The sequence below is a fragment of the Rutilus rutilus genome (genome assembly GCF_951802725.1).
Source record: "Rutilus rutilus genome assembly, chromosome: 3".
Taxonomy (NCBI): Eukaryota; Metazoa; Chordata; class Actinopteri; order Cypriniformes; family Leuciscidae; genus Rutilus; species Rutilus rutilus.
The window spans coordinates 12,183,235-12,208,160 of record NC_140211.1 but is presented as its reverse complement, the minus strand read 5'-3'; the positions used below and the strand labels follow the sequence as shown (position 1 = coordinate 12,208,160).

The following is a 24,926-nucleotide window of genomic DNA, read 5'->3' as shown; positions in this document are numbered from 1 at the left end:
ATGGGGTTCCAATGCTCTGTGTAAATCTTATTAAAGAATAGCAATTTTGAAATCGACCTTTATGGAATTGACTTAATCTCTCTGTTGTATCACAAAATAGACATGCATTTTTCGGAATATGACTATCAATTTTCTTTATAATAATTTTCTCTTTGTTTAAATATGCCAACTTCCCTACTATTTTAAATAGTATGCAAAAATCGAACTGAGCATGCTCATCAGCCTGTCAGCGGTATGTGAACATGAACTTCATACATTGTGTGTTTAAAAACACTTTCCAACCACAGGACTGACCACTCTGCCTTTACTCCCCTCCCACACATTGACGCTGCCCAACCATTACACCCAAGACCCATTTTCATTCAAGAGAGACCATATTCACTGCTCTTTCCATCACATAAGTGTTGCACATTTTCTTTTCACGCTTCAAACAAGTGCTAAACTGAAAGTTGCAACTCAAAGGTTTAAAGTGACCTTTAGGTTCTATGACAAAGTTTATTTAACATTACTGTAATTGCTTTTAAGTGATGATGAATGTAAAGTACAACTGTCAATCAATCGCATATCAGTATTTACCACAGAAAGCGCCCAAATGAAGGTAATTCAAAAATATTAAATTAATGTCGCAGACGAGGAAAGGATTGAATAGACATTATAAAAAAGAAGCTTTAAAAATCTATCAATAGATGTTCAAATAGATGTTATGTTTACCATTTCAATATTTATTTAGCATTCCAATTAGAGAAAACTGTTTGTATTTGGTTTGTGTTTTTTTGTCTTCATTCTATTAAATATGGCCATCATCTTGACTAATTTATTTATTTATATACCTGTGTATGTATTTTTGAATGTGTGTGTGTGTGTGTGTGTGTGTGTGTGTGTGTGTGTGGAATCATGTAAAGATGCTAATCTTTAGCATAGGGAAGTGTATAAAAAGGCAAACCTCTCTGTGTTTTCTTTCTTTCAGTCTCACTATCAACGAGGGACATAAAACTTGTCTGATGGCTTACATGGCACAAACCTGTGATAATTAATGAAATCTGTGTGATGTAAGTTTGTTTTGTTTGTTTATTTGATTGTTAATTTATTCATTTTTTATGTTCGCTTTTGTGAATCAGATTTGTAGACTAACTTTTTAGCATGATTTTTTGTATGTCAAGCTAGTAACAATAATGAAGCTGCTGAAGTTCAGATGCTCTGAAGTTTAGTAACAATTTCCTGAAATGTATTGTCATGGGTTTAATAGCATTTCTGTTATTATTATTATTATAAACATACATTTAAAATAGGTTCTCTCTCTCTCTGTTTCTCAAGCTAGAGATTTTTATTTCAACCCATCTGCAGACAATTCTTCAAAATGCTTCATTTTTTCATCCTAATGCTTAATATTCCTCAGTGTAAGTAACTGTATTTTTGTTAAACATAGATGAAATTCATACTTGTTTTTAATGTGCTTCATGAATATTCTTAGAAGAAAATCCACAGCAAACAATACTAAATATCTTTTCACCCTTTCCTTCTCATACTGATAATCAGGCAGCTCAAATAACACAGATGTCGTGGCTCAGAATCGTCTGAAGATTGTTCAAGCTGGAGACAGTGTCAACTTCACCTGTATTTTACCAAACAATTTAAGATCCAGCTTGGTTTGGGTCAGACAAAGAGTCGGAGAAAAACCCCTTCTGATCGCTTCATCATATCAAGTTTTACCTTTCGAATTTGAAAATGGCTTTGACAAACATAAACGCTTTTTTGTAGAAAAAGACGAGAGCAGTTCTAATCTGAGCATCACAAACACAGAAGAATCAGACAGTGCAACATACTATTGTGTTATATATGCATTTAGGTTCACATTTGGGGAAGGAACTGATCTCATTGTTAAAGGTAAGATGAACAATCACAAACTGTTACATACTGTATATTGTGTTTAATTAAATAAATAAAAACTGCACTTCATTTATTCATTTTCTTTTCAGATGGACAGCTGAGCATTGACTCAGAGCATCAGAGACCCGAGACAGATCCAGATCATCCAGAAGAGTCTGCAGCGGCCCTGCAGTGTGCCGTCGTCACTCAGAGCTGTGCAGGAGAACACAACGTCTACTGGTTCAGACATGAATCTGGAGAATCTCCTCCAGGAATCATTTACACTCAGGAAGGCAGGAACGCTCAGTGTGAGAGGAGATCTGATGGGAACTCTACCACACACAAATGTGTCTACAACCTGCCCAAGAAGAAGCTCAGTCACTCTGATGCTGGGATTTATTACTGCGCTGTGGCCACATGTGGAGAGATACTGTTTGGAGAAGGAAGAAAAGTGAATTTGCCAGGTGCCCAATGTTTTTATTATATAAAACAATATAATGTGATGGCTTGTTGATATGTTTTAATTTAATGTTTAATTTCTTTTTTATTATTATTATTACTACAGACAAATGCTTTCAGACACATTGGACAACAGCCGCTTTGATTATAATAATTGTATCTGTGATCATGATTATTATATTGGCTGCATGGTTGTACAAGCACCAGCAAAAAGGTATGCATTATTTTATGTTTTAATACAGGTTTAAATGTCAGTGCAGTTGTAATACGTACAATTTTTCATTGTTCCTTCAAGATAGGATGCACTACACTCAGCACGGTCAGTTGATGGTAAGCAATCGAAATATTTTTTTTCTTGAGATTGGTATTATGGAATACAAATATCTTGACAATGAGTTTAATCACTGCTACAGATTTATAGATTACACTAAACTGTATGTTTTTAGGCAATACATTTGACTGAATGATTAATACTTAATGTTCTATGCCAGGCTGATGACTCAGATGCTTTGAATTATACAGCTGTGAGCTTTCAACAAAATCCCTCCAGCTCTAGAAGACCCAGGGAAAGTGACTCACAAGATAATTCAATATATACACATTTAAGATAACAATGAGTAAGTTTTACTTACACAGTATTCAGAGGTTTCTATTTAGAAGCTATAAAAGTTGTCATTTTCCAACGTTATACCAAGACCAAAACCTAAAATGATGATTGTTTAATTAAACTATCAAATAAGTTATCCATAATCACTGTCCTGTCCATTTATGAATTTATCATTTGAATGTGCATCAAATAATGTACATTATAAATTACTAAAGAAATGAGTGAGTGAGACTGGTTGACTTTCTGTTGAATTATTTCGGTCACACTTTACATTAGCTGTCTTTACTATGTACTAACATCAATAAATCAGTACAATGCACTTATATTGAATTCATATTATATGGAAAAACCCTTTTGCTGCTATTGAGGTGGATACGGGACAGGTGTGGTGGTATGGGTAGGTTTAAGGGTGAGTTAAGGTTTAGGGAAGGGTCAACAGTGTAATTATACATGCAATTACAGAAATTAGTCACAGATGTAATTCCATGCAGGTATTTTATATAAATACAATGGAAAACATGTATGTACACAATAAGTGCATTATATCAAATTATACATTTTTATGTTAGTATATAGTAGTTAAAGACACTTAATATAAAGTGGGACCTTTATTTCTCCACTGAATTAGAGCACATCACAGCTACAACATGTGCTGAAATTGTGTTAAATCCCTGTCCGTGGTTCTGAAATAAAATTATTTATAGTCATATTGCTTTTGTAAAGAAGGTAGCATGATATCATTAGATACTGAATCTATCCAGAAATGTATGACATGATTTTTCTCAAAGACATGACAAAGTCAATTAATAAACTTTTAATATGTCTTCTATTGCACGTACATTTTCCTTGTGCAATATCATTTTAAATTCAGTAACATTGTACTGATAGTTCATCTTGACCTTTGACACGTCCATGCAGACCATGAGTTATTTTTTATTTTGCACACTGTAGATATCTGAAGTATAGCAATTGTGTGTTTTATAATTGTCTTACCATAAACAATTATATGCTATAATTACTATATATTGTAACAGTCTTTTTACCTGCAAACAAACAACAATGAGGACAGAGGTTATTGTCTATGTGCAGATAATGATTAATATGCAGTTAACAGTAAATATTGTTAAGACAATTTATGTCTTTGTTCTGATTGTTCTGAATTGGAATCTTTCATATTAGAACTATTAAAACTGTGATAATGTTGCTGTATTTTAGTCCTAGACTACAATATGTGTCCCATTTGCCTGAATTAATAAAATGCCATCTTATAGCAGCAAATCTCAGATGGTACATGATGGTACTTGTTACAAGCATTCAAGCACTTATAAGCCTTTGAAAAGTAAATATGTATATGCAATAATACAGGAAGACAGATATGGTATGATTGACAATATGTGCACACAAGCTCCTTCTGGTGGAGAAATGTTTTAAAAGCAACCCCGAAAACATTAAAATAGGCCGTAAGGCTGGCTGTGCATTCAGCAGCAGAATGACCAGGCCGATGGATTCTAACTCTTAATGGTGTTTCCCTTACGCCCTAAAAGAAGAAATGATCCCTTTCCCGTTCACATTGAGGAACCTCAGTATGCGCTGTAATGAAAGGATGAAATAAACGTACGTTTAGACTTTCTGAGGTAAACTTCATTAAAAATAACAACAACAATACTAGTGTTTCACTCAAACAAATCACTTTAGGATGATATAAAATGTCTGTTTGTGTTCACTAATGTTGCTTTGGATCACAGGAATAAATTATACTATTTCACACAATATAAATAATTACAAATAATTTAACTTCTTACAAAAGGCGGATAAATTACTGCACAACATGAGCAGAGGTTAGGTCAATAAATGGATGAATGAATAAACTGATATGGTTTATTTATAAGGATGTTCATGTGACTTGTATATTTTTAGTACTTTTCCAACCGCAGGACAGGCGGCCCTGCTCTTACCTTACCGCCCACACTCCTTCACAGCCCACAAACACCTTTCTGAGAAGATCTCTTTTTTTTTTCCATTACATGCATTGTTTTTTTTGTTTTGTTTTTTAGTCCAGATATAGAGGAAGTTCAACAATTTTATCTGAATTTGCTTCCTAATTAAAAGGTTCAATATTTATCTTTTGGCACTCTAGCGGTTAAAAACAAAACTGCATGCATTTTGCAGCAGAACATTGTTTTGGTTGTGCTTCAGCTCTGTGTGACTGTGTCAATGAATATGGTTATCCACTGTTCATAAAACATTCATTACAAGACTTAAGAGATATAACCAGTTTAGATGGAAATGTTCTCAAGCTGACTAGCTGAAGACATTAGCTTTACCCATTAGACACAGTACAGTACTACAGTAACCAAAATGAAATGACCCTGCTTAACAATGAACTCTGTTAGAAAGCGACATATGGCAATTTATTTGAAGTAATCCCCTGTTGAGTAATAACACTATCTCTGTGTCACTTTTACAACATTTCAAATCCCAAATTCTGAGCGTGATAAAGCAGGCACACACAAACCATTTCAGGGGTTGAAAGGTCAAAGTATTGCTTTGGTTCTGGTCTTAGCCCAGTTCTGGTCATGAATTTCTGTTGTTGCACAATAGTGGTGCAGGATCCTTCAGCTGTGGTCAAAGTGTGACAGCAGGAAGTAATAAAAAAACAAACTTCAGATGTTGTCACACTGTTAAAAAAAAAAAAAAAAAAAGTTTCCACATGAAATCTTGTAGAAATTCAGTATTTGTCAATGCTACAGATTCAGCCTCTTCTGATGAAAAGCAACAAACAAACATGTCTTTCCAATATTATTGGGGTGACAATGGATGCTATGCCACACATTTAAATAAACATGTAATTTCTTTGATGTGTTATTATGTTCATTTGTGTCAATAAACATTCATAGTAGATGTTGAATTCATATTAAATGTGTAAATTTGGAAAACTATAGATGTGGTCACCATGGTCATGAACACACCACTAACATTAAGGTGAATCAGCCAATAGAATCATGTACATATGTGTTTTTTCTTTAGTACAGGGAGGCACAGTATATAAAGGTGAATCTCTCTCTGTCTTCTCTTTCGGACTGTGTTGATGAGGAAGATAAAACCTGTCATCGGCTCTACATGAAAACCAACATTGATCCTTAATGAAGTCTGTAAGTTAAGATAAAAAATAACCTCTTTTATTTCATTCTAATTGTATGCAGTTGTTACCTTTTTCTAATAACTTCTTTAATTTGTTTAATGTCAATTGTTTGTTCCTGTCTGTAAAACACTTTTGAACTTTTCAAAATTAATCAGATTTCCAAAGCAAGATTTTACCACATATCCATTAATATCTATATGCATAAACAACATGTGGTCTTGCATTAAACATTTTGTTAAAAAAAAAAATTCTATCTATTTCTGTCTTGTCGGGTAACCTAACAATATAATAACATCTAAATTAACTGGTTTTATTCACTACACTATTAATTGGTTTTACACTACTACTTTAATTCAAGCTAGTTTTAACGAACAATGAATAATGTGAAGTAAATATTTTTTAGTTTTCCTCAGTTTATCCATTTAAGGTATAATTCTGCTGTTTGAAATGTACAACTCCACTGTTTTCTTTATTATTCGTTTTCTTTTTCTTAGAAGATTCACTGCAGATCAGTCAGTTTGGAACTATCTCCTAAAAATGATTCATCATTTTTTCATCTTATTGCTTTGCCTTTCAAAATGTAAGTAATTATATGTGTTTTGCTCTGCATAATAAAGCAAATCAAGCAAGCAATACTAATCATATTCTCACATGATACAACATTTTATATTACATTTTTAGGCAACTCAGATAATGCAGATGTCGTGGCTCAGAATCGTCTGAAGATTGTTCAAGCTGGAGACAGTGTTAACTTCACCTGTATTTTTTCAGGAGAGTCAAGACACAGTCTTGTTTGGGTCAAACGAAGAGTCGGAGAGAAACCCCTTCCAATTGTTTCATCATATCAAGCTTTACCTGCCGTCTTTGGAAATGGCTTTGACAAAAATAAACGCTTTTTTGTAGCAAAAGACAAGAGCAGTTTTAATCTGAGCATCACAAATACAGAAGAATCAGACACTGGAACATACTTTTGTATTAAATATATATATAATAGTTTTTATTTTGGTGAGAGCACTGATCTCATTGTTAAAGGTAAGCAGAATATTCACTTAAATTTGACTGTGCGACATACAGTACATTGTGTCTGGTCAAACAAGCATTATGTTATTGTCGTTTCTTTTCAGATGGACAGCTGAGCATTGACTCAGAGCATCAGGGACCTGAGACAGATCCAGATCATCCAGAAGAGTCTGCAGCGGCCCTGCAGTGTGCCGTCGTCACTCAGAGCTGTGCAGGAGAACACAACGTCTACTGGTTCAGACATGAATCTGGAGAATCTCCTCCAGGAATCATTTACACTCAGGAACGCAGGAACGCTCAGTGTGAGAGGAGATCTGATGGGAACTCTACCACACACAAATGTGTCTACAACCTGCCCAAGAAGAAGCTCAGTCACTCTGATGCTGGAATTTATTACTGCGCTGTGGCCACATGTGGAGAGATACTGATTGGAGAAGGAAGAAAAGTTGCTTCACCAGGTATCCACTGAATTTGCTACAGAAAATCTAAATCTCATGGTTGTTGTATCACTAAATATCTTTTAAAAAGAAGTTCTTTTTCACATCTGCAGATACACCATGGAGTACAATTGCCCTAGTTCTAGCAGCTTCAAACTGTTTATCAGTGATTGTGATCATAATTCTGGGCTCACAGTTGTACAAGCATCGACGAAAAGGTAGGAATTACTGCATAACTCTTCTCTAATATGTAAGTCTGAACAGTCAAATCAACATCCTTCAATGACCGTGCAGTTATGTGTCCAATTCTTATTGTATTTCAAGATGGGACTCAGAACATTCAGAATAGTCACTTAATGGTAAGCAGTCTAATATTTCAGGTGCTTTTATGCCATATGTTGCAAATATAATTCAATTTAAATGTCTTCACAGGCAATTTGTGTGACTGAATGAATCAAAATTGCTGTTCTAGGATGAAGACAGAGATGCTTTGAATTATGCTGCATTGAGCTTTCAACAAAAGCCCTCCACTTCAAGAAGACCCAGGGGAAAACACATCAGATAATTCAATATGTGCACATGCAAGGAATCAATACAATTTACTAAAAAATAAATTCTCTATTGTTAAAAAAAACCTACTCTTAATGTGACTCTTGATGTGCTTTAATTGATAAAACCAATATATATTTTAAGCTCTTAATTAGCCTCGAACTCCGAGCTCTGAGCCCTCCCCCCGTACAGCACGCCAAATACGCATTAAACTTTACCCCCTCAAATTGTATGTAAGTGTGAACTTGTGAACAGCCCAACAAGCAATATATGATATAAAGTTATTTGGCGTATTTTTGACCAACACATGCTAACATACAGCATATTGATTGGTGGGGCATCAATTTTAGATCGTAAAGAAGCGAAATTCACTGTCCGTGGCACTTAAATTATATGTGACAATTGTGTCTATTTTACTCATGCTGACTCTTGCTTTAATACATTAGTTAGACTACATTAGTAAGTAGTAGGTAATTGGAAATGTTAATCATATCTAGGAATTGGATAGCATTAGTCTACATACCTGAACATTTTTGACACTGCACAATATTTTTTTGATAAATGGCTCAAGATGTCCCTCTAGCGGACACATGTGGAAAAAACCTCCACCATGAGACCAGGAAAATAGGCTGTGAGGCCTTCAGTGCAATAGACTGTATTCAGAAATCACACGTTGCTTAAAGTGGTAGTTCAGAATTTTGGACATCGGACCTCATTTACATGTTAGCCTGTGTGTTATTTATCAGTCGAGACAGTTTTCAAAAAATTTCACCCAGTCCTTCCAGTTGCATAGTTCGCCGGTGCTAGGCTAGCGCGAGTCAACGGTATCTGCTAGCCTGCCATTAAAAACAGTTTTACCCACTCCACAGTACACCAAAAGCAAATAAATGATAACGCCAGACTACCGATGTAAATGTCTGTTGAGAGAATAATGTTAAAAATCAAACTACCCTTTCATCGCATTGCAATAGTTATACTTTGTTCCCTGTATTTATTAGCACAGTCTACAACAGCGGCGAAGTGATATTAAGTTACCTAGGCAACCGAGAGAGCCGGTCCACATGACAATCACGCAAGTGTATTTACCTGCCGCTGACACTCATCACTACAGCAGAAGCAGAGTATATTTCATGAAGAAATCAACAAGACATAGGACTATGGCCACGTTTGAAAGCCATGGCAATGTTTTGGACTTTGGAGACGATGCAGGCGAGGAACGTGTGTTATTCAAAGAACCGTAACTTACATGTATGAGCCGGAATACACAGACGAATAACTAATCGAGATGGATGCTAAAAGGGCAGAAATAGAAAGAATGTCTGTCTGTAGAGACAACAGCAGCTGGAAATGCCGTAGAGAACCAGGACAGAACATCGGGAGACCGGTGGTGCCAGTGCAGAAAATGTATAGCTACATATAGCTAGCTAGACGTCCCGACTGTAGTGCGCTTCTGTTCTGTGTTTACTTTTCGGCGCAGTACTAACCGGAGCAAAGTAAAATTCCGCCGCTGCTGAGAAACTAGTTCCTGTAAATGTAATGCGATCATTGAGATGCAAGAGTAGTTTGATTTCTAACATTATTCTCTCAACAGACATTTACATCGGTAGTCTGGCGTTATAATTTATTTGCTTTTGGTGTACTGTGGAGTGGGTAAAACTGTTTTTAATGGCAGGCTAACAGATACCGTTGACTCGCGCTAGCCTAGCACCGGCGAACTATGCAACTGGAAGGACTGGGTGAACATTTTTGAAAACTGTCTCCACTGATAAATAACACACAGGCTAACTTGTAAATGAGGTCCGATGTCCAAAATTCTGAACCACCCCTTTAATGTTAAAATTCTGGGCGTATTCTAGGTTTAGGGATTGTTTCTGTCTCTTTCTGGACAAAAGTGTGTCCTATTGGACCACAGCTAAAAACTTTTAAGTTTAATGAAACTCCCATTAAAGGTGCAGTGTGTAATTTTTAGCGGCATCTAGTGGTGAGGTTTGCGAATTGCAAACAGTCAGTCACTCACGGCCTATCCCTCCATTTGCAAACTCGAAGGAGAAGCTACGGTGGCCGACGTAGGATCGGAAGATGTCGTCGTCTGAGTCTGAGTCAGCAGTGAGTAGCAAGTCAAGCAATGAGGTTTCTTTATATTATATTTTATATTAAATTATATCTACTTAATTATTCACTAAAACCACATGTTATTGCGATTGTTAATTTTACTTGTTCATCATTGTGTTAGTCTAATTCACTGACTTTACCATAGCTTGTTTCCATGCTAGTTAGTATAAGATAAGAGCTATGGATAAGAGCATCAAAGCAGCTAGGTAAGGGGAAATAGCTAACGTTACGATGTCCGAGGCGTCGTTCAGACAGCATGTTTTTCTCCACGTTTGCAGAGTCAGGGACAACCTGAGTATTCTGCTGCGTCTTTTTCTGCTGCTTCTCATTCAAGTTAGTGACGAAACGCGCTCTGTAGCGCTGTTTGTTCGCTGACGGCTACGGTAGAAACATGACGTCACAATATGTCGACCTTCATAGAAGGGGGTGCCCGCGGTTATGTAGATATAAATGACTCATTCTAAGGTAATAAAAACATAACGGTTCATTAAGTAAGGTCTTTATACACCACTGAAAACATAGTTATGGATCTTCTATTGCATTTCTGTCAATAGATCCTCAGAAATATTACACATTGCACCTTTAATCAATTATTTTATTGCTTCCATTTTCCTTAAAATTTTTTTTATATTTGAATAAGCTTAACTACATTCAGCTGCAGAAACAAACATACTTTAATTAGATTGAACTTAATTTTTAATAGTATATATACACATTTAAATGAATTTATATTAGTATATTGTATATGTGTATATGTACTGTAATAGTGTTAATTGTTTGTAGTGTCAGGATGAGCTGTTACTATTTATATATGTTTTTGTCACCCTGTAAGCATCGATAGGCTTTTTTTTTTTTTCTCTACCATAAGGTGAAGTAATTAACTCTGTGAATGATGCATGCGTGTTTTTGATTCAGATAAAGGTGTGAAAACACACTAGGTCAGTCCTGTGGTTGGAAAAATGCTCAAACCACTCTCTGCATAATCATGCAAAAGTTTGCATACCAAGGAGGTGCACAACAACATCTGTGCACACAAACTAAACCTCTCTATTTAAAGTAATTTTCAAAATATGTTTATATATTGTGCACACTGCGGCTAATTTACTTAAAAAGAGTTGCCTGTATTAAATAACTTAATATAATTTTTTTAAATGAATCTAAAACAATTGGGATTTTTTTAAATATATATATATATATATATATACACACACGTGTGTGTGTGTGTGTGTGTGTGTGTGTGTGTGTGTGTGTGTGTGTTTGTACTGTATATATATGTGCAGTATATATATATATATATAATGTATTTATTCAATGTTCACAGTCATGTCTAAAATTGTAATGTTTCTCCGCTGATGTTCACCATTGCAGTCCTCTATCTGTACTGAGCAGCTTCTTCCTGTCAGTCACTCTACAGGAAATGATGTACCTCTGACTGGAACTCTGATTCGAGTCACATGTTCTCACATGGACAAATGCTGACTTTGAGGACTATGAGACTTTGAATGTGTGCTTTGTGATAATAATGGCCTAAAGCCCAAAATATTACTGTATCAGAGGCAGAGCATTTTCAGGGGCATAACTATGTATGAGCTCCAGTGCAATAAAAACACCACCAACATTGTTTTTGGACATTGTAATTTTGTGCTGTCTAGACCAAGTTGGTGCTCTCAAAGCATGTTTTATGATCTTTTATCAACTATGACAATTTTATATATTGTTTGAAATTAGATATTTTGATACTTATTACAGCTTTCAAATGTCAAAAATATTGAAAAACACACCATTAAAATAGTCTTCTAAAAAAGTTCTTCTGAAGTCAAGAAATTGCTTTGTGTGAAGAAGAGGTCCAAATTTATGATTACTCACAGAAAATCTTTACAGTTTTTCCCATTTATGTGTTTATTACAAAGTAAATTACAGCTGATTTCACTTCTACAGACACACATGGAAGACCATAGGAAGTATTATTTTGTATGTCTGCATTTCCAAAACAGAAAAAGTACAGAAAAATGGATTGCGGCAGACAGAAGAGAGAAAAATTTACAGTATGTTGTATTAGAATCCAATGTTTACAAAAAACATGTACATTATACACACACACACACACACACACACACACATATATATATATGTCTGGTTTCCACGGGTGATGGAGGAACTCACAGGGTTTGACCATTAGGGAACAATATAAGCGCATGTATTGGAAAACAAGACGACACTAAGCCTCTCTGCGTTTTTTGGCAAGTCCGGGGTCTTGGTGAGAAGAACACCACTCGACAAACAGGTTCCACATCAAGGCGTAAGTGTGTCTCGTAGACGGTGACACGCGATGGTTTTCACTACCTCCTGGGGTTAGGCACCTAGAACCTCTACGTCCCATCCAGAGACCAGACATAGAGATTCCAGTTGCAGGTGCCATAAGGTCCCCCGTTTCTAAGAAAGCAGGTCCTTCCGCAGAGGAATGCATCAAGAAGGGGCTGACCCGAGGAATACTAGTTCTGGGAACCAGGTCCGGTTGGGCCAATAAGGAGCAATTAACAAGACCTGCTCCTCATCCTCCCTGACTTTGCACAGTGTCTGTGCGAGAAGACTCACTGGGGGAAATGCATACTTGCGTAGGCAAGTAGGCGTAGCCAGTGCGTGGCTCCCCAGCCGGTGATAGAGGCATCCATGGAGACAATATTATGCCTGGACACTTGTTCTAGGGGCACTTGCCCATCTCGGGACTCGGCCGTGAAGCTAGTGCTGAAGCAGCCTCATATATAGCAGGCCGAGTGGCATCATTGCGTTTGCAGCTGCCATATGCCCCAGGAGCCTCTGAAATAACTTCAGTGGGGCCACTGTCCTGCTTTTGAATGGATTCAAGCAGTTCATCACTGACCAAACACACCTCACCTTAGCGTGGTTTAAGGCCAGGCACTTGAGGCAACGATCGAGAACATCAGCCAGCGCCAGGTAACACGGGGGGATTGACATCTTTAAAAAGATGCAATGTCATACCCGTGTAAGCTGTTTTAGGAAAATTAGCTCTCTCAGGGGCTGCAACACACAGGGGAAATAGCTGCTGCATGACAAGCATGAATTTAGTACAACCTGCTGTGTGCACTGACTCTTTAAAGAGCTGTAAAAAAAGTTTAAAAAAAAAATCTCTTTATGAGACCACGACCACCTGCTGAAGCGTCTTCACACCAACACCAACTGCAGAGGCTTCTTTTCAAAAAGAACAGGAGGCTCGAAGAACACTCTCTTAATGTAGATTGCAGAGTAGAAACAGTAGAACCGTTTCGGCTCCGAAGTGAAAAGTTTATATGCGATGCACCTGCTGCCCATTTATACCTACACTGGGGGACAGAGATGCAAATCTCGCATGCCAATGTGTATTGGCTAGTTTAATTACACTCGAAGTAGATTGGTCTCTCTAGCGAGATTCACGATTCAGTCCGACGTGGCTTCAAACGTCACCGACTGAAAAGAAACATGGCAGCACAGCTTAGGTTTGCAAATTTGCCTCTGAACAAACCACAAGACTTCTGGAACAATGTCCTTTGGACAGAGGAGACCAAAGTGGAGATGTTTGACCATAATGCAAAGAGCCATGTTTGGCGAAAACCAAACACAGCATAACAGCACAAACACCTCCACCAACAGTCAAACACTGTGGTGAAAGGGTTAATGATTTGGGCTTGTTTTGCAGCCACAGGACGGGGGCACCTTGCAGTCTTCTTTGAGTCGGCCATGAACTCTGGATACCAAAGTATTCTAGAGTCAAATGTGAGGCCATCTCTCCAACATCTAAAGCTTGGCCAAAATTGGCTCATGCAACAGGACAATGATCCCAGGAACACCAGCAAATCTACAACAGAATGGCTGAAAATGAAAAGAATCAAGGTGTGGCACTGGCCCAGTCCAGGAAGCGCTCCTCTACCCCTCCTTTTTTCATTGAAGCATTATGTTATTGTTGTTTCTTTCCAGATGGACAGCTGAGCATTGACTCAGAGCATCAGGGACCCGAGACAGATCCAGATCATCCAGAAGAGTCTGCAGCGGCCCTGCAGTGTGCCGTCGTCACTCAGAGCTGTGCAGGAGAACACAACGTCTACTGGTTCAGACATGAATCTGGAGAATCTCCTCCAGGAATCATTTACACTCAGGAACGCAGGAACGCTCAGTGTAAGAGGAGATCTGATGGGAACTCTACCACACACAAATGTGTCTACAACCTGCCCAAGAACATCAGTCACTATGATGCTGGGATTTATTACTGCGCTGTGGCCACATGTGGAGAGATACTGATTGGAGAAAGAAGAAAAGTTGATTTGCCAGGGCCAGGTCACTGAATTTGCTACAGAAAATCTAAATCTCATGGTGTTGTTGTATCACTTTAATTTCTGCAGATACACCATGGAGCACAATTGCCCTAGTTTTAGCAGCTTCAAACAGTTTATCAGTGATTGTGATCATAATTCTGGGCTCACAGTTGTGCAAACACCAGAAGAAAGGTAAGGTTTACATGCTTTATTTAACTCTAGTATTCAAAGCAATGTCTACAAGTTTCAGTGCAGATGTAACATATACGTTCTTGTTTACTCAAGATGGGATCCCATATATTGTGCTTGATAAATCAATGGTAAGACTTTTCCTTTTCCTTTATCTTCTCTTTATTTGATTTCTTTCAGTCTCGGCTTTGTGTGCTTTTTGCCAATATACATTTACAGATAAAATGTGAAACTGCATAAAGTCTGCATGAAGTTTTAATCGGTTTTGGTTTTTCCAATTTTAATTCTAATTGTATTGTATGTTCATAATCAAAATATTGGAATCTATGTATCATTATAACTGTGGTTCTGTTTCAGGCTGATGACACCAGCACTACAGTCAATTATACAACGTATCACAAACGTATTTAACCTTTAGAAGGCTTAAGGAATAAAACTGGCAGAACACAAGTTTGACTTTCACCTCATCTATCAGGCATTTAGCAGTTCAAACTGCTGTTGATATGTACTGTATGAAACCTATATATTTCTTTTAAATCTTTTCTCTTGTAAAAACTAAAACAGTGTGGAAGATGTGTTATATCTTCCACTGATTATGATTATACAATACATTATATATAAATGTTAATGGTTAAAATGTTGGTTTTTAGCTTAGAAAAACAATTTGCCTGCTTTTTTGTTTTATAGTATTTGAAATACAAAATACTATTTTGTATTTTAAAGCCTTTGGAAAAAATCTAATGTAATTTGTATTTAAATACATTTAAGATTAGTATTTTTGTATTTTCAAAATACATAAAATACTTTTTGCCAGTCAACCTCTTTATCAGGGTATTGATTTTGTGCTCTTTTTTGTTTTGTTTTGTTTTTTGGAATAAGGTGAGAATGTCATGATCAATTCTACTTGTTGATTAAAGTTAAAATAGTGCATTATTCACTTCAGTTAACATGAAAGAATAAAAGAGCACAGACAAGTGGGAAAATAGCGTTAGCCAATCAGTCTTGACCGGTTGTTGATTTTTATCAACTAGCTTGTCAAATGTGTTTAAAGCATTACTGCATGTTAGGGCTGGGTGATATGACACTACATATCATAGCGATGAAATAAAGTGTGAATTGATGGAACTTTTTCTAAATTGTTTACATAGATTGGCCTATTTGCGGGGTAAGCAAATTTATCCGTGCAGCTTTTAGTGGGCAGGAATTATTGGAACGTTGGAGTGGAAAAAGAAGCACTGATGAATGATACACCACAAAAATCTTCAGCTTTTAGTTTTATTGTACATAAAAAATTATAATAAAAAAATGGGTAAATAGTGTCAAATGAATCTAAATTAATTCAAATTTAAAATTTTAGATACACTTTCTAATTTTAATAAACTTATAGAAACAAATAAACTTTACATAAAATAAACATAAAATTACTTAAAAAGCATTGGACTACCTGCAAAAAAAAAAAAATTCACAAGAGTTTGAAATTCAGTTTGGTCATATCGCCCATCCATATTCTTTGCTAGATAGCAGAAAAGTTCCCCCAGTTTTACATACAGTAGGATTTTTTTAATAGTGTTCACCACAAGTAATAGACTACATTGTAACCAGAAATACTGTAAGTATATAAATGGCTGCTATTTTGCATGAGTTTATTTGTAATTGCAAGAAAGAAAGAAAGAAAGAAAGAAAGAAAGAAAGAAAGAAAGAAAGAAAGAAAGAAAGAAAGAGGGCAGAGATGTGGTTAGGAATGAAAAGTCAGTAGGCCTATGTCGTTTCTTCATTCACTGTGACCTATACCTGCACTGGATGGCCAATTTCACATGTATTTTGTGTATTTTCAAAATACAAAATACTGTATTTGTATTTAAATATTTTTTTTCACACAGTATTTTGTATTTGTATTTTAAATACATTTCCATGTATTTATGCCCATCTCTGCTCTTAGGTAAACTGCAATGTTATTAAATATACACACTGACAGGAATGGATCCTCTCATACTTTATTGCTTAAATAATTGTACTATTTCTTATGTAACAAATTAGCTCAAAAGGGAAATATGTATAATTAATTATAACAAATTATAATTAATTATAAATATTTTGATTAGTTTTAGAATTGACTGTAGCAGAATTAATAGTACAATTATTGAATCAGTTCGTTCAACGAACAAACAGCATAATCAATTATCAGTTCTAGGAAATAAATGATCTTCCTGGCCAAGAAAGAATATAATTTTATTACTGTATAATGTACTAGCAGGGTAATTGCAAAATAGTGACTTTGATTTTGTGAGTGGCAAACACAGAGACAATAAAGCGTGGATATAATGGTTTAATAAACAAAACTACGGGTAGGGTACACATACAACTAATGCTGGGTACACACCAAAAGATTTTTGACATCTTATAAGATTTTCAAAATGTGACAGACCACAAACATGAGGACAAAAAATCCTAGATTTAAGCGTTTTGCTCCTATAGTGTGTGGTGTGCCATGATGTGACAAAGACAGCACACCACACACAAACAGATTTTCAACCAGGGTCTCGACTATGAACACAGGAAATCTCGCAAAATATCGTGAGACTTCAGAATAAGCATGACGGACAACATGCAGGAAGAAATTGCGATAGTGTTTGGAATGATTTTCACAGAAAATTCACGTGAAAAAACCATTGTACCTACCATTGTATATAACCTACGGAAGCCCTGAACCGCAAGGTGAGAAAAAAAAAAATTTAAACTTATCTCGTTATTTCGACTTAATAAGTCGTTATTTCGACATAATATCTCGTTATTTCGACTTAATAAGTCGTTATTTCGACATAATATCTCGTTATTTCGACATAATATCTCGTTATTTCGACTTAATAAGTCGTTATTTCGACTTAATAAGTCGTTATTTCGACTTAATAAGTCGTTATTTCGACATAATATCTCGTTATTTCGACTTAATAAGTCGTTATTTCGACTTAATAAGTCGTTATTTCGACATAATATCTCGTTATTTCGACTTAATAAGTCGTTATTTCGACTTAATAAGTCGTTATTTCGACTTAATAAGTCGTTATTTCGACATAATATCTCGTTATTTCGACTTAATAAGTCGTTATTTCGACATAATATCTCGTTATTTCGACATAATAAGTCGTTATTTCGACTTAATAAGTCGTTATTTCGACTTAATATCTCGTTATTTCGACTTAATAAGTCGTTATTTCGACTTAATAAGTCGTTATTTCGACATAATATCTCGTTATTTCGACTTAATAAGTCGTTATTTCGACATAATATCTCGTTATTTCGACATAATATCTCGTTATTTCGACATAAATATCTCGTTATTTCGACATAATATCTCGTTATTTCGACATAAATATCTCGTTATTTCGACATAATAAAGGGACATTCTAATATGCATTAAGCTACATTTAGCGTTCTTATAATGATAATGAGTTTCTATGGGAGGAAAATGCTTAACGTCAAATTAAACGCTTTGCGTTCATATTCTGGACTTATCTGATTTTTGTAGTAGCCTAGCCTATACTTTATTATGATTTTAGTAGCCTATCATATTGATTAATAAATGCACGCACAATTATCCGTGAACTTGATAAATGTTGCAGATATGTTTTAGGCTACTATCCACAAACAAATTGCTTTCAATTATGTGTGCAAAATTCAGAATTCAACGAATGCAGTGCAACAACAACAATAATAGTTAAATTAATATTAGTATTATTATTAATAATAATAATAATAATAGCTAGACTAAGGCAGTGCAAGCCAAGTCAAGTAAAACAGAGTTTCTTTGCGTTCATAGTCTGGACTTATATGATTTTTGTGTAGTATACTTTATTATAATTTTAGTATCATATTGATTAAGAAATGCACGCACAATTCCTTGAACTTGATAAATGTTGCAGATATTTTAGGCTACCCATAAACAAATTGCTTTCAAATGTGCAAAATTCAGAATTCAACGAATGTGCAGCAATTTGTACAAATAGAGACATTTTTGTGTATAAAAGACATTTTTGTTTTATTTTGTATTAGTGATTATAATTTGCGCGTCCATTTATTGACGTCTGAGTCGATCTCATTTGAGTGTATTCGGCAATTTGCTTAACGTGGAATTAAACGCGTATATTCTGAGCTCATCAGATTTTGTTGTACATATACTTTATTAGTATGATTATTTACTGTGTTTGGTCTGTTAGTAAATATGTTAAGGTTTGTATTCATTTCGATAAGCCACTAGAGGGCAGAATAAGACCGGGAATTATAGAATGCATTGTAGTTTCTGATCTGGCCAATAATGACCAAGCATGAAGCAAAATAGGCTATCTGCGATTGAGTTGTGTAAAGTTAACAAATAAACCAAATCTAGATAAACTATAAAGCTGGCTGAAAGAGCAATACTGACAACAAAACTAGCACAAAACTATGTGTAATTGCCAAATGTTAAACAGTTTGAGAATTCATGAGTAGGCCTACGGTTTATAAACTGAGCGGAAGGGATGGGTATTTTTCAATCAACATCTCTACTACATCATTCATAATCTGGACACCTGTTGGGTACACACTGCGCAGTGTAACGAAATATTGTCTCTGCTAGTGTCTCAAGGACACTTCTCTTCACTTCAAAATCTTTTGTTTATTTGTGATAATCTTAGCACTTTATTATTATTGTCTAACCTGTATTATGACTGATATTTGACGAATTGCCTTGTTCCTTTTTTTGTAAGTTTTGGACAAAAGCGTCATCTAAATATGTAGCCTAAAATGTTATTATTAATATTTGAGTTTATTACTATAAATGAGTTAACTTAAGACAGTAATATGTTTATCATAAAATAGTTTATGAATGCTATATTTGTAAGCAAAAATTATGCAAAAAATGTAGGCCTATTTTATCCAAAAATGTAAAAGCGTTTATAAAAATAAAGCATTGATAAATCATATTATTAAATTATATTAAGACAAACATATTACTCTATTACTAAGTGAACTCATTTATAGTTATAAACTGTAATAATAATAATAATTATTATTATTATTATTATTACATTTTAGTCTACATAGAAGACGCTTTTGTCCAAAACGTACAAAAAAGGAAAAAAGCAATTCGTCAAATATCATAATACAGGTTAGACAATAATAATAAAGTCCTAAGATTATAACAAATAACCACAAGATTTTGACGCCCATCATTCATATTAAATCGTCTATTCCAACATATTCCACAATTATTGTGGAGCGCACACTGCATGATAAGTTCAGAATTCCACTGTTGATAGGAAGATGCAAGTGATCTCGCGGCATGGAGGCGCCGGCGAGATCACTTGCATCTTCCTATCAACAGTGGAATTCTGAACTTATCTGATTTTTATAGTAGGCCTAGGCCTATTCTATATTACGATTTTAGTATCATATTGATTAATAAATGCACGCACAATTATCCGTGAACTTGATAAATGTTGCAGATATGTTTTAGGCTACTACCCATAAACAAATTGCTTTCAATTATGTGTGCAAAATTCAGAATTCAACGAATGTGCAGCAATTTGTACAAATAGAGACATTTTTGTGAATAAAATACATTTTTGTTTTATTTTGTATTTATACACACACACACACACACACACACACACACAATAGATTTAAAATTCAAAAGCATATGAATGTTGTTAAAAAAGGTTAGATGTTAAAAACATGGTTAATTTAATATTCGGTTTAAAATTTCGGCCACACACTGCATTCTTACAATAGCCGTTCTTACAATATCATTAATTTACGTCAGGCAAATACATAGGGCAAACATTCGAGGTCCTATGTATAACTTCCGGCCTAAAGAAGTCACAAGGTGGAGGTAGGCCTACAGAGATTGTTAACCTGTTATGGATCTAAATCGGATTGTAGGTTTTTATTTCTATTTGGGTTTGCAATACAGAGAGATTCTCGAAGTTCTTAGCCATCAGCATGGGATAATAATGTGCCTCAGAACCCTCCAAACCATATTGAGGAAGAATAGGCTTTGCCGGAGGAAGGACTTTACTGATGTGTATGATGTTGCTAACTTTGTTAGTCAGCAGCTTGAAACATCAGGCCAGATGGTTGGCTATAGGATGATGCACCTGAAGTGCATTCAAGAGGGACTTGTTGTGAAAAGGGAAACGGTCAGATTGCTCTTAAATGTTTTGGATCCAGTTGGGGTGGCATACAGGCGAGCGCGAAAACTGCGAAGGAGGAGATACCACAACCCAGGGCCAAATTTCATGTGGCATCTCGATTCTTATGATAAATTAAAACCGTATGGCCTATGCATAAATGGATGTGTCGACGGATTTTCACGTCATCTGATGTGGTTGAAAGTCTCTTTTACAAATAGCGACCCAAAGGTGATTGCATCATACTACATTCAAACCGTGAAAGAAAGGAGAGGATGCCCTCAAAGGATCCGTGCTGATCGAGGAACAGAGAACGTCGCTGTTGAACAGATGCAGATATTCCTTCGACGTGCTGCTACAGATGACTTCGCCTACCACCGCAGTTTCATATACGGTTCCAGTAATCACAACCAAAGGATTGAAAGCCTTTGGAGTATACTGCGCAAGGAAAATGTTCAGTTTTGGATGAATTTCTTTCAAAATCTAAAAGAAGAAGGCCATTTCACTGGGGATTTCCTTGATCGATCCCTTGTGCAGTTTTGCTTCATGGGGATTCTGCAGGTAAGTTAAACTGGTTGAATACATATTGAAAAGTAAATACTCAGGACAAGTCGACTACATCCCAGCAAACTCAAAAATGTTGTAAATATAAGTAATGAGTAATGTCATTTTTTAACGTTGTGAAAAGGTCGTGATAACGTTATTATCCGACGAACTTAATGACAGATGTGGGGGGTGGGGTAGGCTAACTGAGATAACTTCTGAATGCTTGCCAGCTCCGGGAGAGAGTAGCCTAGATGCGCAATATATCGGGAGTTATGGAGACATGATTTTGACCACTTCATTGAGTTTTGTTTTGTAGAAATTGTCTTAACGTTAATCAATGTTTCATCAAACAATTGCAAACATCAACAAATGCCTGAATTTAACAAATACGCAGCAAAAATAGCAGACAATCATGGAGACACGCCGGCGCCATCACTTCATTGCACGTGCTAAGTTACTTGATTCACAGAAATATAGCCTGAAATAAATATAAATGAAACAATTAAAAACGAAAATAAATAGGCTATTCTCTGATTGTGTAATCCTGTGCATTTCTCTCTTTAAGCGTTTCATTTGAATAGACGGAGATAGCCTACATTACATTTAAAACCTAAATAACACGTCATATCTACATTGGCATTTGGCCTGGTTCTGCTTTGGTAGGCTACCGTCATGACGTTTTTTGAACGTCTTATTACAACGTGCAAATTACGTTATTTTAACACCTAAATAAAACCTCTCTCGAAGTTGTAGTTTGGTCTGGTTGTGTTTTCGTTGAAACGTTTTATTTAGGTTACACTGTAAAAAAATTTGCTGTAGTTATGCAGCTGTTTGCCAGTAACTTACTGTAGATTTAAATTTATGTTATTTACTGGCAACAGTTTGTTCAAAGTTAAATGAACATTAAACATTAACAAGTCTTTGTCTTTACAGAATAAAATTAAAAAATAACAATCTAATGCAAAGCATTCTGGGAACCAGAAATCTTCATCAACCTTTTTCTGTTTTTTTCCTTCAGATTTTGGTTCCCAGAATGCTTTGCATGAGTCTGTTATTTTAGTTTTATTCTGTAAAGATAAAGACTTGTTAATGTTTAATGTTCATTTAATTTTGAACAAATTGTTGCCAGTAAATAACATCAATTTAAATCTACAGTAAGTTACTGGCAAGTAGCTGCCAGTAATACTGTAATTTCTACAGATTTGTCTAACAGTGTAGGACTATATTTAAATTTAAGGTGTGGTTTGTTGTAGGCTACTGCAACATGACTTAATTGCAAATAAATAAATAAATAAATAAATAAAAAAGGTGAAAAGTTGTTAAAACGTTTTGTGTTTGTAGGGGCATTATCAAACAATTTAGGTTATAGCTTTGCATTTGGAACTTATTCTGTTATGTCTTCGTGTTTTATCCCTGTCCACTTAGGGACTGTTCGTTATTTATTTAAGGGGCCACCGGAGGAGTTTTGAGATCTGTTGTCAAAAAAGACATGACCCTCGCTTCGCCAGCAATAATTTTTTTCTATGACCCTCCAAAATGATTGTGAAAAAAGGCATGACCCTCCCCGATAATTTATTGATTAGCCTACTTCTGAACTGGTTTGCGCTTGGCAAAGATGCTCAGATAGCCATTGTTTGTTTGTTTTTTAAACCATAAACTCTTGCCTTCTCATCTTACTAGGGCTGTAACGATAGACCAAACCTACGATTCGGTTCGTATCACGATTTTTGATTTTAGATTTGAAAAAAAAAAATCATGTTTTCGGTGCTGATGCGGTGTGACGCGTTCAACATGTGGGGCGTTGCGAATAAAGCATCTAAAAGCTGTCACAAAGAACCGGCAAAAGTAATGATTATTAATATGTCTTAAATAGCTAGGAGACATTTTAATTGTTTATTAATAAACAAGTGTTTTCTGTGTCTACTGCAAAGATGAAGTTGACGATGCGTCGCGATCTTCTCAGAACGCACCAGAGAGAAATGCACATTTCATAAGCAGAGAGCAGTCTGTTTTCTTTCGTTATGAATTGTTCTGTTTAAAAGTAGACATTTCAAGCTTTCTATATATTTCTCATGTCTGTGAGGCAAGTAGCCTAGAATACCTTACGCTGAGTTTCGGTTCATTTATGAGACAAAGAGTCCAGTTCACTCGCCCGCGCCTCCGTGTCATGATTATCTATTTTCTACTATATTTAGACTACTTCTTATTTATTAAATCCAGATGAAACATTGATTAAAATTAAGATAAAATTAATAAAAAAACGAAATTCACTTTAAAGAAAGACTTTGTGCTTTCTGTTTGAGGTCTGTGAAATTTTTAAAGTCGCTTCAGAGCAGTCATGTTCGTAATGGAGAACTGTCACGCCCGTAACATTTTTTTTTCTTTTTTTTTTCTTCACATAGGCTAAATGCGAACACGAAAAATAAAATAAAAATAATATAATATTTTATGTTCTGTGGAGGCCGATCTTTATTCATCCGGTGGGTAGCCTATATATATTTTGGTTTGCACGCAGTGTAATTTATAGAATTACTAAAAAATATTTTGCCACCTAAAACTTAAAGTTTTTTTTTTGTGTCACGTCACATGTGTATTTCCCCTCATATTAAATATAAAACGCATGTGTAGACTGATATTTTTCTATTGTTTGACTCCTTTCAGATGTTTCAAATAAATGCATTTTCTGAGAAATTTTATTTTAAGTTTTGACTGCAAATGTCACGTCCATAACACTGGAATCGCCCAATTTTAACGAATTTATCCTCAACTAGTTTTTGTGGTGTAGGTCTATGTATTTTATGTTAACTTATAATACTAATAGTAATTTAAAGATGTGGTAGCGCTGCGAAGATCGCGAGTCGTCAACTTCATCTGTCTAGCCGACACAGACATAAAAAATAACTGTTTTATTAGTAAACAATTAAAATGTCTCCTGCTATATTGAACATATTTGCCTGTTCCTTACAAAACACTGACAGTGGGGTTTTTTACTTATTTTTTTTTTTTACTTTTTTTTGAGCAGCTGCGGACAAATTATTTCGACACACACACACACACACACACACACACACACACACACACACACACACACACACACACACACAATATTGATAAACAGGATTTTTTTTTTGTTGCTTTTTTAATAGGCTACAATAAAAAAAAAAATTTAATTTATTGTTTAATAAAATTATAAGCCTATTATTTATTGTTTACTAACAGCAACAACAGCTGTAAAGATGAAGTTGACGATCATACAGTGAACACGCCTATAGAGAGAAATGCACATCATTATTTCTTTTCGTTTTAAATTGTTAAAAAGACATTTCAAGCTTTCTTAAGATATATTTAATGTGTGAGGCATATGCTGAGTTTCGTTAAGTTAGGATGAGATGCGCTCCTGTTTACGAGCAGTGCAAGTGACCACGCGGGCGCCTCTATGATTGTGTTGTCTGCTATATTTGGTATTTGGCAATTGGTTGATATTTTTTTTTTTTAATTAAGATACAATTTATACAAAACGAAATTCAC

The 24,926-nt window shown here is 35.3% G+C and overlaps 4 protein-coding genes across 6 annotated transcripts in view; 3 read left to right on the top strand and 1 right to left on the bottom strand.

The window, feature by feature from the left end:
- The window catches only part of LOC311288571 (uncharacterized protein), a 104,780-nt gene that overhangs the window by 4,434 nt on the left and 75,420 nt on the right, over positions 1 to 24,926 (bottom strand). The gene's annotated exons all lie outside the window — the stretch shown is intronic.
- The window catches only part of nitr7b (novel immune-type receptor 7b), a 112,372-nt gene that overhangs the window by 18,545 nt on the left and 68,901 nt on the right, over positions 1 to 24,926 (top strand). The gene's annotated exons all lie outside the window — the stretch shown is intronic.
- On the top strand, positions 970 to 3,997 carry LOC311288575 (immunoglobulin kappa light chain-like). 3 transcript variants are annotated; one of them, XM_084406071.1, is made up of 7 exons: positions 970 to 1,049; positions 1,319 to 1,397; positions 1,537 to 1,884; positions 1,977 to 2,330; positions 2,432 to 2,539; positions 2,621 to 2,655; positions 2,817 to 3,997. In XM_084406071.1, exons 2-7 carry the CDS (start codon positions 1,358 to 1,360, stop codon positions 2,934 to 2,936), a joined length of 1,005 nt encoding a protein of 334 aa, XP_084262197.1. In that variant the 5' UTR covers positions 970 to 1,049; positions 1,319 to 1,357; the 3' UTR covers positions 2,937 to 3,997. The 3 variants fall into 3 exon arrangements, with proteins under 3 accessions (XP_084262197.1, XP_084262198.1, XP_084262196.1); XM_084406072.1 differs by having other exon boundaries at positions 971 to 1,049; positions 1,315 to 1,397; positions 2,625 to 2,655; XM_084406070.1 differs by having other exon boundaries at positions 971 to 1,049; positions 1,315 to 1,397.
- On the top strand, positions 5,954 to 8,794 carry LOC311288576 (immunoglobulin kappa light chain-like). The gene is made up of 7 exons (XM_084406073.1): positions 5,954 to 6,084; positions 6,569 to 6,654; positions 6,756 to 7,106; positions 7,199 to 7,552; positions 7,645 to 7,749; positions 7,856 to 7,890; positions 8,004 to 8,794. Exons 2-7 carry the CDS (start codon positions 6,612 to 6,614, stop codon positions 8,094 to 8,096), a joined length of 981 nt encoding a protein of 326 aa, XP_084262199.1. The 5' UTR covers positions 5,954 to 6,084; positions 6,569 to 6,611; the 3' UTR covers positions 8,097 to 8,794.